The 18025-nt window shown below is 32.4% G+C and overlaps 1 protein-coding gene across 1 annotated transcript in view; it reads right to left on the minus strand.

Annotated features, from left to right (window-relative positions):
• Positions 1 to 18025, minus strand: part of Adam10 (ADAM metallopeptidase domain 10) — a 148972-nt gene that overhangs the window by 51929 nt on the left and 79018 nt on the right. Inside the window, exon 5 of the mRNA XM_026384834.2 lies at positions 9367 to 9467. Coding sequence (XP_026240619.1) covers positions 9367 to 9467 — 101 coding nt within the window. The remainder of the gene's footprint in view (positions 1 to 9366; positions 9468 to 18025) is intronic.

Raw genomic sequence — 18025 nt, forward strand, 5'->3', positions numbered from 1 at the left:
ATAAACACAGTACCTTTATTTATTTATTTTTGTGTGGTGCTGAGTATCAAACCCAGTGCCTTACAAGTGCTAGGCAAGCACTCTGCCACTGAGCTACAACCCCAGCCTCAAATTCAGCCTTTTTATTTATTAGCCTTTTAGTTATATATTTTACTAACATCTTTAAAAGTTATCATAAAGATAACAATATAGTCCTTGACTTATCAAAATCAAATGAGTTAGAACATTTGCCTATTCACAGAAAATGCAACACTTTCAGAATATGTTAATTACATTTTCCTATTTGTCTTCCTCTGTACACCCATATACAAAATGTATGGGCATATACAGTCCTATAAACCTTTTTATTAATTCTTCAGAATATACAATAAATATTCACTTAGAATTATCCACCGTGTTGCTCTTCATTCACTCGTACATCTTTAAGTTATCATCTGAGCCTATAATCTTTTCACTGGAAAAGAACAATTCAGTGTGTTCTGGTGTTTATGCTCTCAATTTAGAATGTCTTTATTTTATTTACCCATTTTCAGTGTTTATAGCATTCTAGGATGGCAGTTACTCTACTTCTGCACATTTCATTGTCTTCAGATTCCAAGTGTTTCCAAAAGAAATGAACTGCCATTTTTACTGTTGTGTCTTTGAAGATGAACAGACGTTTTTCCACTGGTTATTTTTAAGAGTATATCTTTGGACTTCAGACTTTTCTAATAATGTGCTACAGTGGTGTTTAATAATGTAAAGTAGTTATCCTGCCGTAATTACAGGGCTTACTAAATTTATTTCTTGATGTCCCTCTGTCACATTTTGGATATTCTCAGCCATTAGCTGTCCTTATTTGACTCTCCTTTCTAGGTATACACTTTTTCAAAATCTAGGTTTCACAATTCTTCACAACCTTTTTATCTTTCCAATGCCTTCAAATAGATACATCCACATACACATACATGCAGAAACACATATAAATATAAAAAACATACAAAAACATACTTTTTGAATATTTGTATTTGTACTTTGAAGCCAAATTGATCTTTATTAGCTGTTCTAAGCAGAAGGAGTACTACTTTAAAAAAAAACCAGGTCTTTATTAACTTTATGCTTTATGAATATTTCTCAAAGTTCAAAACTTGTTTTCATTTTAAGATGTTTTTAGGTTTTTACATAATGAAATGTATCTTTTTACAGTCAAAGATTTTATGTCTTTTCTTTTTAAAGAGAGAGTGAGAGATGGGGGCGGAGAGAGAGAGAGAGAGAGAGAGAGAGAGAGAGAGAGAGAGAGAGAGAGAGAGAATTTTAATATTTATTTTTTATTTTTCGGCGGACACAACACATCTTTGTTTGTATGTGGTGCTGAGGATCGAACCCGGGCCACACGCATGCCAGGCGAGCGCGCTACCGCTTGAGCCACATCCCCAGCCCCAATTTTATGTCTTATCCAAAGTGTTTCTTTACCTCAAAATTCAAAATACTTTTTTTAAATATTTTTTAGTTTTAGGTGGATACAATGTCTTTATTTTATTTTTATGTGGTGCTGAGGATTGAACCCAGTGCTTCATGCATGCTAAACAAGCACTCTACCACTGAGCCACCACCCTAGCCATGTCTAACTTTGTGAGGTTATCTTTCCAAATGCTTTATCTACTTTTTAACTGTGTATTTTTGACAATTATAAAGGTTTGTTACACATTCTGATGAGAAGCCATATATCAGGTACATGTATTGTGAACATTTTATCACAGTCTGTGGTTTATTTTTACATTTTCTTAACAGTGTCTTTTGAAATGCAAGTTTTTAATCTTGATAAGGTCCACTTCACACATTTTTGGTAGGGCACTGTGCCATAAGAAATTATCTATCCCAAAGTCACAAAAATGTCTCCTGTGCTTTTCCCTATAAGTTTTAGTTTTAACATGTAGGTCTATTAATCATTTTGAGTTCATTTTTTATATAAGTGTAGAGTGTAGGTGAGGCTCAAATTTTGTTTTATATGGATATCCAATTTTCCAGTACCATTTCTTTTAAAGACCATTCTTTTCTCCAATCACCTTGGGACCTTTGCAAAAATCAACTGACCAGACACATGACCAGACATGCAGCAAGGTGCTTTCTTAAAAAGAGCTGGGGGTGTAGTTCAGAGGTTGGGTACCCCTGTGTTCAATCCACAGCACCACCACTAACACCACCACCTCCACCACCCCCCAAAAAAAGCTAACCATATGAAGACTCTATTCTGTTCCACTGATCTACATATTTACTCTTAGATCAATGACACTATTTTGATTACTGTCACTTTGTATTAAGTCTTATAATCAGGTAGTATCAGTAAGTGTAAGAATTTGTTTTGTTTTGTTTTTTCCTTAATTATTATGGCTGTTCTAGGTTCTGTACATTACAAAATAATTTTTTAAATCAGTTTGTCAATTATTAGAGAAATCATTGCTGGAATTTTTTTATAGGGAGTACACCAAATCTACATAACAATTTGGGGAAAAGTGGCATATAAATATTGAGCCTTCCAGCTATGAATACATGTATTTATCATATTTCTCCATTTATTTAGATCTTTACTTTTTCTTGGTATGATGCTTGTAGTTCTTTCTCATGTACACTTATTGTACATATTTTGTTAATTTTATTCTAAGTATTTTATATTTTAGATGTCATTTTAGATTTTTAATTTTTTATTTTCTAGAGGCTAGGGTTGTAGCTCAGTGGTAGAGTGCTTGCATGGCATTTATAAGGCACTGGTTTTGATCCTCAGTACCACATAAAAATAAATATATAAAATAAGGGATTGTGTCCATCTACAACTAAAAAACTATTTAAATTTTTTTTTCATTTTCTAAACGTTCATTGTAAGTATATATAATGCACTTGATTTTTGCATATTGACTTTATAGCCTATGTACTTGGTAAATTTCATATTCATTCCAGTATCTTTTCCAAGATTCCTTTGGATTTTCTAGGTATACTCCTATGTCACCTGTGAATAAAGGCAGTTTTACTTCTGAATGTCCCTCCCCATCCCCTTTATTACACTGACTCAGACTTGGCATACAATGTTGGAAAAAGTGAAAATGGCATTCTTTCTTTGTTCCTGATCCCAGAAAAAATAATTTGGTCAATTCACTATTAAATATTGTATCATCTATAAGGTTTTTATAGAAGTTCTTAACAGTCTGAGGAAATTTCCTTCCATTCTAAATTTGTCAAGTGGTGGTTGATTGTTGAAACTTTAAAAATACTTTGTTATTAGTCTACTTAGATAATTATAGGAGTTTCCTCCTCTATTATGTTCATACAATAGGTTTGCATTGATTGCTTTTCTAATATTCATCAATCTTGCATTTCAAACCTCATTTAACCATAATGCGTTACACCACTGGATCTCACTTGCTAATATTTTTTAAAGAAATTTTACATCCATATTAATGAGGAATATTACACTTAGTTTAGTTTTCTTGTAATATCTTTGTCTATTATTAGAATTAAACCTATGTTGTTGGCCTCATAAAATATGTTGTTTCCCCTTCTTTATTTTCTTAAAAACTTATGTAAGACAGCAATTATTTCTTTTTAAATATTTGAAATTCAACAGTAATACATGGGTTTTAAGTTTTTCTTTATGGAAAATTATTAAGTATCAACTTAATTTTAGTCATACATACACATATTCTACTATTGTTTGTGCTGTTTTCTGAAATTGTAACTTTAAGCTTTGTAATGTTTTGAACAACCAATAAAAAAAAAAAAAGTAAAAAGCTGGAATGTCAGAGACAAGCTCATAAAGAGCTTCTTTTCCATTGATATTTGCCCATGTAACTAGGTAAGAAGTTCACAAAGCAATAGCAACCACTTTCCCCATACATGGGAAGTACAAATTAATTATCATGTAACTTTATTTTGTATGTTTTTTTAAGTTGAATTTATTTTTAAATTAAATTTAATTTTTTGCAGTGAAAAAAAAGATACTACTGAATTTATTGGCTCAAGATATTCAAAATATGCACTAAAACTATTAATTTCTACTGTATTACACAATCGTTCAGCCCAGATAATTTCTGTGTTCTCTTTATTTTTTTTTAACCACATCCACAGTCCTATCTTCTCTTCATTTCTTGATTAAATTAGAAGTTCACCAATTATATTAATCTTTTCCATTGGCTTTTCTCTGCTTTTCTTGTACCTCATTGATAAATTTTTTTCTGTTGTTTTCTTCCTTCTACTTAATTAGGGTTTAATTTGTACTTCCATATCTAACTCTTAAATATGAATGCTTATATAACTGATTTCTAAATCTTCTAACATGATCATTTAAAGCTTGTATTTCTTTTAAGCACTATGTTGGTTAAATCTCACAAATATTATTATTTTGTGATTTATATTATTTAGAAGTGTGTGATCTAATTTCCAAACATTTGGGGACTTTCCAGATTTTTTGTTGCAGATTTCTAATTTAATTCCCTTGAGACCTAAGGTACTATTTTACATCATTTCAATCCTTTCAAATTTATCAATATTTACTTTATGACCTAGTATAATTCAGCAAATACATTTTTCCATGTACATTTTAAAAGAATGTGTATTCTGTGCTACTGTACAAGAATTCTATAAGTGATAGTTAGACTGGTTTGGCAGGGATGTTCAAGTATTCTTATATTCTTATAAGTTTTCTGTTTACTTGTTCTATAAATCTGTTTATTCAGAAATGAGTGTGATCTTAACAATTTGTGGGATTTTCCATTTCTCCTTTCAGTTTTGTCAGTTTTTCCTTCATATGTTTTATAGCTCTATCATTAACTGCTGTATTAACTAACATTTAGAACTGTTATTTCTTCCTGGTAAACTGACACTCTTATCATTAGGAATTTCTTTTTCTGTCTCTAATGATAGTGAGTTCAAATAACATTTATGATTAGTGCTTATGTGGTGTGTTTTGCCATCCTTTTACTTTCCAACTCTGTGCCTTTATATTTTTATTAGATTTGAGCTTACTTTTTTAAGTCCTCTAACCATCTTACCTTTTAATTAATATATTTAGTCCATTTATATTTAATGATATCATTGATATGGTGATATTTAAACTCACCAAGTTGGTATTCATGTTCTATTTGTCTTATCTGTTCTTTGTTCCTCTGTGTCTCTTTTCCTACCTTCTTTTGGATTAACTGAGCATTTTTAATTACATTTGATTTTGTTGTTGTGCTATACACCCCTGCTCTTTTTTTTTCCAGTGGCTGCTGGAGGGCAGGCAATATTTCTGCAAATATTTTATTAAATATTTGACAGCAAATACTTAGATGATCACATCATATGGTCTCTGTCACAACTATTGAATTCTGCCACTGCAGTCCAAAAGCAGCCACAGATAATGCAATTGAAGAAATGGATATAGTTGTGTTCCAATAAAACTTTATTTACCGAAGCAAATTCCAAGCCCACAGGCTAGAGTTTGCTGAGCCCTACTTACTCATATTCTAAGAAAGACACAACAATTTACTTCCATTTTTCTTTCTCTTGTCTTCTGTGCTATTACAATAAAGTCTAATTCTTAGATTTTAGTCGTTATTCTAAGTTATAATAACTTGAAGAAATTTTCAAATGAGGAAAAAAGGCTTTTATATTTACCTACATATTTATTATTTTATGCTCTTTGCTCTTTTGTTTAGGACTGAATTTCCATCTGGTATCCTTTTTCTACCTGAAAAATATCCTTTAAGATTTCTTAAGGTACAGATTTCTTTAAAAAAAAAAAAAAAAAACCCTGGGAGGATTCTTTTTTTTTTTTTTTAACTTTTTTTGTAGTTGTAGATGGAGAGAATGCCTTTATTTTATTTATTTTTATGTGGTGCTAAGGATCAAACTCAGTACCTCACCCATGCTAGGCAAGCGTTCTGCCACTGAGCTATAGCCCCAGCCCCTCTCCCAGGTTTTGTTTGTCTAAAAAGTTTTTTGGGCTGGGGATATAGCTCAGTTGGTAGAGTGCTTGCCTTGCATGCACAAGGCCCTGGGTTCAACCCCCAGCACCACAAAAACAATAAAACAATAAATAAATAAATAAAATGAAAAGTTTGATATTATTGTTACATAGGCCTTGAACTGCTGAACTCAAAGGAGCCTCCTTTCTCAGCCTCCTGAGTAGACAGGACTAAAGACTGGCAACACTGTTCCCAGCCTAAAAAGATCTTTAATTTGCCCTCACTTCTGAAATTTATTTTCATAGACTATACAATAAGGGATTTTCTTTCAGCACTCTATGTCTTCTGACTTGTACTGTGTGGAGAAGTCCATAATTATACTTATTTCTTTCCCACATGTAAATGCATTTTCTTTTCTCTAGCTACTTTACTGAATTTTCTCATTTTCAGATGTTTCCAATAATTTAATTGTTATATAACCTGGCATGTCTTTGTGTTTATCTTGCTTGAGTTTCATTGAGCTTCTTGGACCATGGGTTGAAATTTTTCTTCATATATGAAAAGTTTGAAGACTATTAATTTTTATATATTCTTTCTGCATCTTGGATTCCAATTATTTACTCTCTATGCTTAGATCTGAATAATTTCTATTGTTCTATTGTCCTCCCATCAAGTGTACTCTTATTGACTTCTATGCTAATTAATTTGCTCTTAACCTATCCATTAAAATTTTCACTTCAGATAATGTACTTTTAGTTTTAAAAGTTCCTTTTGGTTCTTTATATAACTTATAAAGGCTAGGGATGTAGCTCAGTGGTAAGGAGCTTGACTAGTATGTATAAAGCTCTGGGTTCAGTCCCCCAGCACTACAAAAAGGAGAAAAAAAAATCATAATTTCTGTTCTCTCCTTTTTGTGCTCACAGCTTTAATTCTTTGAACATATTAACAGTAGTTGTTGCAAAGTCCTTCTCTGCTAATTCCTATAATTTTTGGTTCTGTTTCTATCTGAGTGGTTTTTCTCCTGTTTATGGATCACATTTTTTTAGTTTCTTGTCAACTGAGAATATTCTTTGAATGCTGGGATGTTGTGAATGATGCATCATTGAGTATCTGGATTTACTGTGTTCCTATAACAAGTTTACTGAGCTTTTTCTTCCCCTTGACTGGCAGCTAATTGATTTGAAAATAACCTTGACTTTTTTTTTAGGCTTATTTTTCTGTTCAGTTAAGGCAGGTTTGAAATAGCCTTTACTTTAGGATTAGATTAGCCCTATTCCTTTCATGGCTTAGTTTCTCTTCCAAGTGTAATTTTTGATAATGGTTTGATTAGATTCCCCCCCAGTCCTTTTTTTTAGTAGTTTCCTCACAGAATCTCACCCTGTGCAGGAACAGTTTAGTATTCAGTTAAATTCTCAAAGATCTCAATCCTGCATTGCCTATTCTCCAGTGTTTGAAAACAACCATTTCACATACTGTATTTTGTTCAGTTTTCTAGTAATAATATCACAGGAGGCCCAGTTGGACACCAGATATTCTATCACAGCTGGAAAGGGAAATCTGTACTCTTAAAGAGTTTCAAAGTTTTCATGTTAGATATGCAATGCTTTAATCCCTCTGGACTTTTGTTTTTAAATATAACATGAGATAGAGATCCAACTTCACCTTTTTCCAAAAGAATATACATCTTTTCTGGCTTCACTCAAATTGCTTACTACATTTCTTAATTTGATACAGATCAACAACATAACAAAGTTTAATAAATGTATGGGTTTGTTTCTAAGCCCTCAATTCTGTTCTAGCTACTTTGTTAATCTCTTCTAATATCACACACTTTAATTACCATAATAAGCCTTAATATCTGCCAGAGTAAATTCCTCTTTCCTGCTCACCACCTTTACATAGGTCCCTACTTCTTCTCAGTACTTACTTTTCCATGTAATGTTTTAGATTCACAAATTGTAATTTATATCACACTTGCATTTTCCATTAACATGGTACATTCCTCCATTTATTTAAAACTAATCTTCTTTTAATATTTCTTTATAAAGTTTTATGATTTTTATTATATACACCTTATAATTTTTTACATTTATTCAGCAATACATGATATTACTATTAAAATGTCCCTTCTTTCATTATATTCCTGGTAGTCTACTGCTAATATAAATAAATGTGACCTACTTTTGTATATGAATGTTATATCAAGCCATTCTGCTAAATTCTTCTGAGTCTTATCTTCTCTTTCCATATTGCTGATACCTTAGCACAAGTCACTATCAACTGAATAATTTAAACAATTTCTAATTAATTTCTTAAACTCTAGACTTGGATTCTCCCCTTAAGTTAAAGATTCTTTACTGATCTTCCTGCTTCTCTGGCCCTTTTTAATGTACTATTCCTTCTGCCTGAAATATTCTATCTCCCCATGACTAAACCAACCCCTGCTTATTCTATTAGTTTCTGATTAATGACCTCAAATATACCCAAAAATAAGTTACCTGTTCTCTTATGTGTGGAGCATTATCTTGTACTTAATCCTCTTCTGTCTCTTATACCCCTCAAGCGTTTCTCTGTATCTCTAAACTTTAAGCTTTCTGGAGAACAGGCCTTTATCTTACTTTCCTCATATTCCTAGAATTTACTACACTCTATGATATATAGTATATCTGTCCAGTGAATACAGAATAAAATCTCATGTAATATTCTTTCACCTGAAACAGAAATGCATATGCCATTGCAGATCAAGTAATAGATCTGAATATAAATCCACATAGCTCAAGAAACATTATTATATGCTACCACTTTTAGAAAATATGTCCAAATCATGTTTTATCACAAAAGAAAACGTTTTTTACATTTTCAACTTGTTTTGACAACTATAAATTTGTCACTATTACTAAAGAAAAAGGCCAAAAATAAAAATAAAAAAACAACACCCAAATGGCAAAAAATAAATAAATAAACAAAAACCTTACAATTAAAATATCAAAAGCATTGAGATTTTTATAAGGGTGAACAAGCATCATGTTTTGTCCAGGAACACAGGACTTTCAATGATAAAACTGGAGGACACGTAGGCAAATCAGGGCAAATAAAGGGAAAATCTGTACTCTTAAAGTACAGATTCTAACCCAAATACAAATACTTACATTTATATCAAATACAACTTCAGATTCAACTTTAAAAAAAAATATGATGAAACATGTAAAACAACATATTTTGGACACAGAATATAATGTTTTTTGAGTCATAGAGAATTGTTCTCAAATCTTAGCACTACCTCTTTAAGTTATCTGACCTCTTCAAACAAAAAATATCAATGTTTTGCCAATTATATGGTGAAGACCAGGATCTTTCAGAAATTCTAAAAAATACATTCTTAAATGAAGAAACAAGTGTCCAAGTTCACTTTTATTTCTTAAATGCAAACTAATGTTAAAATCCTTACCTGTGTTACTTCCTCTACGCCAGTCATCTGGTACTTCTTCATCCTTTCAAATACTGAATGATCTGCACAGCCCCCCTGTGGACCATACTTATGGGGATAATCTAAAATGCAAAAAAGAAATATTGTTACTATTAAATGTTTAAATATATCCAATTATCTAGAAGTGAAAAACTATCATAATAAAAGTCATAAGTGCTAACTGAGCACCTATGAGAAAGACATTCTACTGGAAAACCTGGAAGATTCCTCCCTTAATAAAAACCACTGGTCTCCAGCTTTTTGTCATATGGGTAATTTATTAATTCTAAAACAGGATGACAACTACTTTTTATTCTAGATTTAACTTTCCTAACCTTTCCCATTTTAAATATATAGAGAGAGCATCTAAAAAATGGAATTTACTACTGGTGCATTCCAGTAATCCCAGCAGCTCAGGAGGCTGACGCTGAAGGATCCTGAGTTCAAAGCCAGCCTCAGCCAAAGCAAGGAACTACGCAACTTACTGAGACCCTATCTCTAAATAAAAAAGAGTTGGGGATGTGGCTCAGTGGTCGAGTGCCACTGAGTTCAATCCTCAGTACCAAAAAAAAAAGAAAGAATAAAATTTACCCATTTTGTGTAACATTCTTTTCAGATACATTAAATTCAGTATACATTAATACTACAAATGCACAAAACTTCTCCAGGCTAATATATCATTTTGCTAGGCTAATATATTATTTTTGGCTTGAACTTCTGTGAACAACAAAGAGCCTCAAGGTAACATTACCTAAAAACATGTTCTGTGGGATGGTAAAAGTAGATTGAGTTGAAAAAAAAAAAAAAGATTTAAGTTTGAATTTACACAATGTATAATCCAAGTGAATGCTTTACAAACTAACGACTACTCTATCACTTGTCTTCCCTTCATAATTAGATTGATAAATTTATCCTTTAACTGAATGGTTACTGTTTTCAACTAACTATTCAACTTAAGTCACTTAAATGTTTATTCCACTCTCTCAAAATTCAATATACTTTTTTCTTGTTAAGATTATCCTAGGGTTGGGGTTGTGGCTCAGCGGTAGAGCGCTCGCCTCACACGTGCAAGACCCTGGGTTCGATCCTCAGCACCACATAAAGGTAAATAAGTGAAATAAAGGTATTATGTCCAACTACAACTAAAAAATAAATATTAAAAAAAAAGATCATCCTAGGTTCATGAACATAGTTTATAATCCAATCTGGTAACAAAAACTAAGAGAGCTAACAACAACAAAAAAAAAAAAAAACACCAAAATGTGTATGAGAGAATGCATTGAAAAGTCCCTAAGTAATAATAGACTGGGCAATGCAATACATTGAAATATATAAAAACACTATGGATAGTTTTTTAAGAAAATCCAAAACTTAAATTAGGCAATAGTTTTAACTATTTCATTGGAAATACTAGTTAAATAGTAAAACAGAAATATAAACTGGGAGGTAGGACAGGTAAGGACAACCTACCTAGACTGACATAATAGCTCTGATTTCAACTTTAATTAGTTTTTACCTTAAGTCAGGGAATTTTAACAGCTATAAAAAATCAGTCAATAAATGTGAAAGGTTGACATAATTAAAATTTTCATTTTACAACCCCCATATATACAAACTAATTTAAGCAAAGATCATCAATGAGTGCTGAAACTATCAGGTAAAAGTCATGAGGGAACACGATATTCATAGTACCATCCTACAGATTACTTACTAATTATAAAGGAAAAGATACCGTCAGACCAAAGAGATATAGTGATTGTCACTTCATTGACCAAGTGATCAAATTCTGCACTTGTTTTAAGGCAGCCTGATTTATATGCCTCCTGGTGTAGTACAGAAAGAAATGTCCAGTTTCACCTATGTAATATTCTTGCTAAATATAATAACTGAATGTAACCATGAGTAAACACTCAGACATACTGAGAATGAGGAACAATCTATAGATCACTGACCTAAACACAAGAAAGAAAAAAAAAAAGCATGTCATTAAAAAATAGAAAAAGTCAGTAGTGGGCATGCAGGAGCCTGTTATAAATTAAGACACTAAAAGACATACAACAAACAAATAAAAAAAATAAGCTTTTACAAATGGAGAAATTTTATAGATTTCACTAAATTTTTATAGACTACATTAAATTATATTATGAATTAATGATAATTTCTACAACTAAAACATTATTACAGATATTTAGAAAAATGTACTTTGGAGAGACAAATTCATATATTCTTAAAATTTAGCAGTGAAGGGCTGGGGATGTGGCTCAAGCGGTAACGCGCTAGCCTGGCATGCGCGGGGCGCTGGGTTCGATCCTCAGCACCACATAAAAATAAAGATGCTGTGTCCGTCGAAAACTGAAAAATAAATATTAATAAAATTCTCTCTCTCTCTCTCTCTCTCTCTCTCTCTTTAAAAAAAATAGCAGTTAAGTTTATGATGTCTGCAACCTACTTTCAAAGATGTTTCCCCAAAAAATTATATGGGGGGAATGCAATGTGTTAAAAATTGGCAAATAGAGGAAAATAAACATGTTCATTGTATAATAACTCTAATTTTTTTGTAGGTTCAAAATTTGCAAAATGGACTTACATTTAAAAGATTGTAATATCTGAAACAAGTGAAAAACTAATCCTAATAAAGTACTGGGCAAGAAAAACCTGATATATTTATTGCTTTTTTTCAAGGGTTGGCCTTGGGAAGCTGAAAATACATACCATCCAGTATATGTTTAACAAGATTTTACCTCAAAGGCTAGCAAAGTCTTATAGTGTACTATACCAAGATTTTCAACTGGGGGTAGATTTAAGGTGTTGTTACCACAATGCCGTCTTCTGCTACTAGTCCCAGTTAGGCTTGCCCAGATTCTAACAGGATCCTGTTAGCCTGAATCACCAGCTAAAGTTCTTCCATGTCAAGGATACTCAATTCAATCAACAAAACATGTATAGGCATACTCTTAGACACACACACACAAGTTCCACTTTCCGTTGACAGACTTGATCCCTTAGAATTTTGCTAGTTGTTTGAACTATTATATAATGCCAAATTTATAGATGGATATTAGTAATTTTGTGCTACTTTGCCCCAGTACTGGGATAGTCCAGTCTCTAGTAACTAAAAATACAGCATGATGCTTTCATTAGTTTTTCCTTAAGGCAAGGATAAGAAATTGTACTGTCTATTTTTTACACACACACCAAAAAAATATATATGTATGATGATGAAAAAGCTGCTGACTGAGGCAGTGGCTAAGTAAAAAAAAAAAAAAAAAAAAAAAAAAAAGCTCTCAGAATACTGACAAAAATTTTTTATCACAGAAAATGGATGACACTAATGCATATATTTTCAAAAATTTATTTTCATTTGTTTCAGTTTGATAAACAAGTAAATTATGATTCATTAGTACTTTATATTTGTTCTTAAAAAGTCCGTGTGCGGTGTGTTAATTTAGATTTGTTAAAATAAAGCTAATACTTAATAAAAACACATTTTAACATATACCTTAGGCTAATCTAACTTTAATGAAAAAAATATTTTACAACATTTGATAAAACTCTTACAGAATTAAATTAGACACCCTTCTCCAAGACCTACATTTAACTACAGTTCTAAGATATCATGTCTCATACATAAATAAAAGTACAAAAAAATGCATGTAGATGATCCTACTCTCAAATGATTGAACAACTATTTAACTTAGACTTTCAAATAAAAAGCCCTGTGATTAAATTATTTATAGGCAGTTTTCAGATGAGCTTTTCCTAAATATCCACCATACCTAGTTTCCTTACAATTCAACCACAACCAAACATTGGGGAGAAGGAGTGAATACTAGGATGGGGTGGGTAGGAATTAGCAAGATACATACCATTTCAATCACTTAACCAATTCTTTTTTAAAGTTTTTAAATGTTCAAAGATTTGTTTGAAAAAAAAATAATTTTAACCTTGGCACAGTTTGGTAGTCACTGTCCAATCAGGTTCCTCATTATAATGGGCAAAATTCTAGACTAAATTTCCTAGCCTCGCTTCCAAGTTCTATATAACACATAACCAAGTTCTAGCTGAAGGAATGTGAGCAGAAGAGAAGTAATTAATCAGGATCCAACATGTTTTTTCCTTTGGAATGGCCAAGAGACGATAACCTGGGGAAAGCAAAATAGTATAGGCACAAAATAAAGGAGCTTGTATACAAAATTACATATAAGAGGTTGTGAGGGGAATGGGAAAATAAACAAGGAGAGAAATGAATTACAGTAGATGGGGTAGAGAGAGAAGATGGGAGGGGAGGGGAGGGGGGATAGTAGAGGATAGGAAAGGTAGCAGAATTCCACAGTTACTAATAGGGCATTATGTAAAATTGTGGATGTGTAACCGACGTGATTCTGCAATCTGTATTTGGGGTAAAAATTGGGAGTTCATAACCCACTTGAATCTAATGTATGAAATATGATATGTCAAGAGCTTTGTAATGTTGTGAACAACCAATAAAAAAATAAATAAATAAAGGAGCTTGGATTTCTGAATCATTTCTTGAAGAAGAGATGACTCATAAGGAATATCTGCATTAGATTGTTCTACTGAGAAATTAGCTTTAAATGTGCTTTGCCAATGAATTTCAGGCCTATTTGATATTACAGTTCATAAACAATACAAAAGTATTTAGTAGCCTAGCATATCAGAAATACTTTTGAAATATTGATATTTATTATTTTATTTTAAAATGTTTTTATTTATGGTTTTCACCATCCAAAGATACATTTGTCTAAAAACTCATTGATCATATAGTTAAGATGAGGAATGAAACTCACAATATAGTAATTTTGTTCTCTTTATGGGGGGAAGGGTTTTACTAAAGTGCTTTACCACTGAGCTACATCCCCAGCTCTTTTTCTTTTCTTTTTTTTTTTTGTTTTATTTTATTTTTCCCCCAATGGACCTTTATTTTATTTATATGCGGTGCTGAAAATCGAACCCAGTGCCTCACACATGCTAGGCAAGCACTCTACCACTGAGCCATGGCCCCAGACCCATTTGTTTTAATTAGTTACATATGACAGTAGAATGAACTTTGATACATCATGTATAATGGAGTATAATTTCTCATTCTTCTGGTTGTACATGATGTTTACTTTTCATTTTTGAGGCAGAATCTCACTAAGTTGCTGAGGCTGGCCGGAAACTTTCAATTCTCCTACCTCAGCCTCCCAAGAAGCTGGATTTATAGGCCGGTACCACCATGCCCAGCAACAGTATAGTAATAATTTCTAAAGACAGATACTTAAGACACTACAACACCCAGATTCAGTATTATGTATACTTCAAGAAATACTTCAAATACTTTTTCAAGAGGATTTACTCAATATTAAGATTTTCAGTTTTTCTGTAAAGCCATTAGCAATCTAGTTGCAGTTCATCTCATAATGAATATGCCAAAACAATTTTTGCTTTCAAATATAATTTAGTTCACCTAATATCTTTGGGTATATTAGATATTAGGTGTTAGTTGTTATGCCTGATTTTTTTTCAAATTTGAGAAATAATATATACAAGTAATCTGAACATACTCAAAATCACGACTTACCTTTCATTCAAATACTGTGAAATATATTTTGAATTTGCTCCTACACAGACCAAAAAAGCTACTAAAAAATATTTTGGAAGAGAATTTTATAGCTTGAACACACTTGAACAATTTCATGTACATGGTAGTTTACTGAATATTCTAGTAAACTGTAAATTCAGCAATGTAACAAAAAAGCCCCATTTTAAACAACTATAACATCATTGTCTTTAATGTAATGATATAGGGAAGTCAGAGAATACACATCTGATTTATATATTATCATGCAATCACCACTACATAATATCCCAATAAAATATAAAAACCTCCCAGGTACTAATAATACTAAATATATTGACACTAATTGTCATTGGATTTGAACCATAAACCTAAAGACACAATTTCAAATGCCCTAACCCGGTACCAAAATCCCCAAAGATAAAAATATCTAAAATCTACCATCTGAAAAGATCAAAACCCTTAAAAAAAAAAAAAAACAAGAAAAAAAGGACTGATGATGTATGATGTAGCTCAATGGCAGAGTGCTTGCCTAGCACATGTGAAGCCCTGGGTTCAATCCCCAATAATGGAGAAAAAAAATCTGAAAATAAAATTCCTCATAGTCCCCACCCCCGCGCCAGGCATCACTGGGAATCAAACCGTGGCCCCCCCCCACACACACACACACTAGTGCTCTACCATTGACTACCACTGAGCTATATTCTCGGCCCTGGAAAAAAAAAAAATAAGTTCTTTGTCAAGTCTGGGGTTGTGGCTCAGTGGTAGAGTGTGAGGCACTGGGTTCAATTCTTAGCACCGCATATAAATGCATAAAATAAAGGTTCATTGACAACTAAAAAAAAAATTTTTTTTTCTTTTTCTTTAGGGGTTGGGGGAGGACTTTACTGGGGATTGACCCCAGGGGCACATTATTTCTAAGCTACATTCCCAACCTTTTTTATGGAAAGCAGTGATTTGGATCATGGTCTCTGATTGCCTTGTGGCTGCATTGCTCTGGAAACTTCCCGAGCAAAGGTGCAGATCTAGATGGCCCAGTTACTTTGGTTATTACCAGCCCAAGGAGGTTCGGTGCAAAGGCACATACTTGTATGGGTCTAGACCTTGAGCTCAGGCACCAACTCTCGAGGACAGAAAATTCTGGGCATAACAAGATAATCTCGATGTCTCACAAGTTTCACTGTGATCTTCAAAGACTTGTCTGCTTTGCTGAAACTTTCTTACAAATAATATTTTAATGATAAAAAAAACTATATAATAAACGTGCTGAGCTAGCTCTGGGTCATTCATCCCCCATCAAGGGATGATGAACCACTTTGCCTCAGCTTTTTCTCTATGTGTGTCTATCTCTCTTTTCTTCATCCTCATCATCCCTTGCTGGTTTTCTAAATTAATAGCCATGTTGGTCAGTTTTTTATTTTTTGAGACAGGGTTGCTGAGGGTCTTACTAAATTGTTGAGGCTGCCCAGCAATTTTCAATCCTCCTACCTCAGCCTCCCAATTCATTGCACCTAGCAAAAAATTCTTTAAAAGATATATGTTTACATTTTTAAAGGGTGATTTATTTGAAAAACATGAAAATACAACAGAATATTTAACAGGCCACTTTACACAATAAAATAGGCAATAAAATTTTTATTTCTGCAAGTATAAATATTCTTTATGCTTATGCTTTAGCTCATCCTTCTGCAGAATTTCTCAAACATAGTTATCTATCACTTTCTGTACTGGGACTATTAGAACTATTTGTATAGTGGCAGGGCATGCAACTACACCACTGATCAACCCAACTTACTATAGGCATTTACTGCCCTTCAATCACTACTTCCCTATTTCTTATTTTTAGATCTTGACTGTCACTCTGGCATCACCCATAATTCTTAATGATTCCAACATCCATGCTGATAATCCTTCCAATATACTCAAGGTTTTTTTTTAACCTCAGCTTCTCATTTCTATGGTTATATTTTGAACTTAATTTACTGATAATTCCATTATAATCTCAACTTCCAGTAAATGCCAGCATCCTACCTTCTATCTACTCTATCTTTTCGGCACATTCCCTCTAGACCCCAATAATCTTTCAACATCAGTAAGACCCTTCAATTTAACAACACTACCACCTTGTTCACTATCACTGGTTATTCTTTCTCCTCCTAAATCACTTCAAAATTTCATGGTCAATTATTATAATTGACCCACTGCATTCACCTTCAACTCCCTTATCCCTACACAACTCCCCTGGCTCTCAACCAAATATTGCTTAAATTCAAATCTCTACCTATACCCTTGGCAGGTGAATGGGGCTAAAGAAAAACTAGTAAGTATGACTATTCTCACTCAAAAGTCATGATCTATAATGTAAGGAGTTCTTAATGCTGCCTGGCAATTCCAGAGTCCATTAAAAAATCTTATTCACCTATTTTAGCTTTGCCAAAATAGTACAGGCCATAAAACTGAAACTACATCAAGTGATCTCAATAATCAGTAGAAAAAATTACTACTAAATATTATCATTATTTATGGTTAAATAATGTACAAGGAAATGAAAAATAATGAAATTAATGTTTATTTATTACACTAATTTTAAATATTACCAACATCAATATTAGTGTTTAAAAAGATTGTGTTTTCTGCGGGGCTGGGGATGTGGCTCAAGTGACAGCGCGCTCGCTTGGCATGTGTGAGACACTGGGTTCGATTCTCAGCACCACATAAAAATAAAAGATATTGTGTCCACCTAAAACTAAAAAATAAATATTAAAAAAAAGATTTAGTGTTTTCTTGGTAAACTATATATCAGAAATGAAAGCTACAAATTCCTTGTAAAGCCTGATATTTAAAGTTAAAAAAAATTCCAAAGCAACAAAACACTATTTATAATGTGCTTCAAATTCTGTCCATATAAAATTCTCTTAATTTAAAAAAGGGGGGGGATCAAGTATAAAATTTTTCCACATACTTCAAAAACTTCTAAAAGAGCCCATTTTTCCTGGTCACCACATTAACTATAAAAATGGACAATGACATTTTCTCTCTAAAATTACTGACAATATAATCCCC

This window comes from Urocitellus parryii, chromosome 6, assembly GCF_045843805.1.
Source record: "Urocitellus parryii isolate mUroPar1 chromosome 6, mUroPar1.hap1, whole genome shotgun sequence".
NCBI lineage: Eukaryota > Metazoa > Chordata > Mammalia > Rodentia > Sciuridae > Urocitellus > Urocitellus parryii.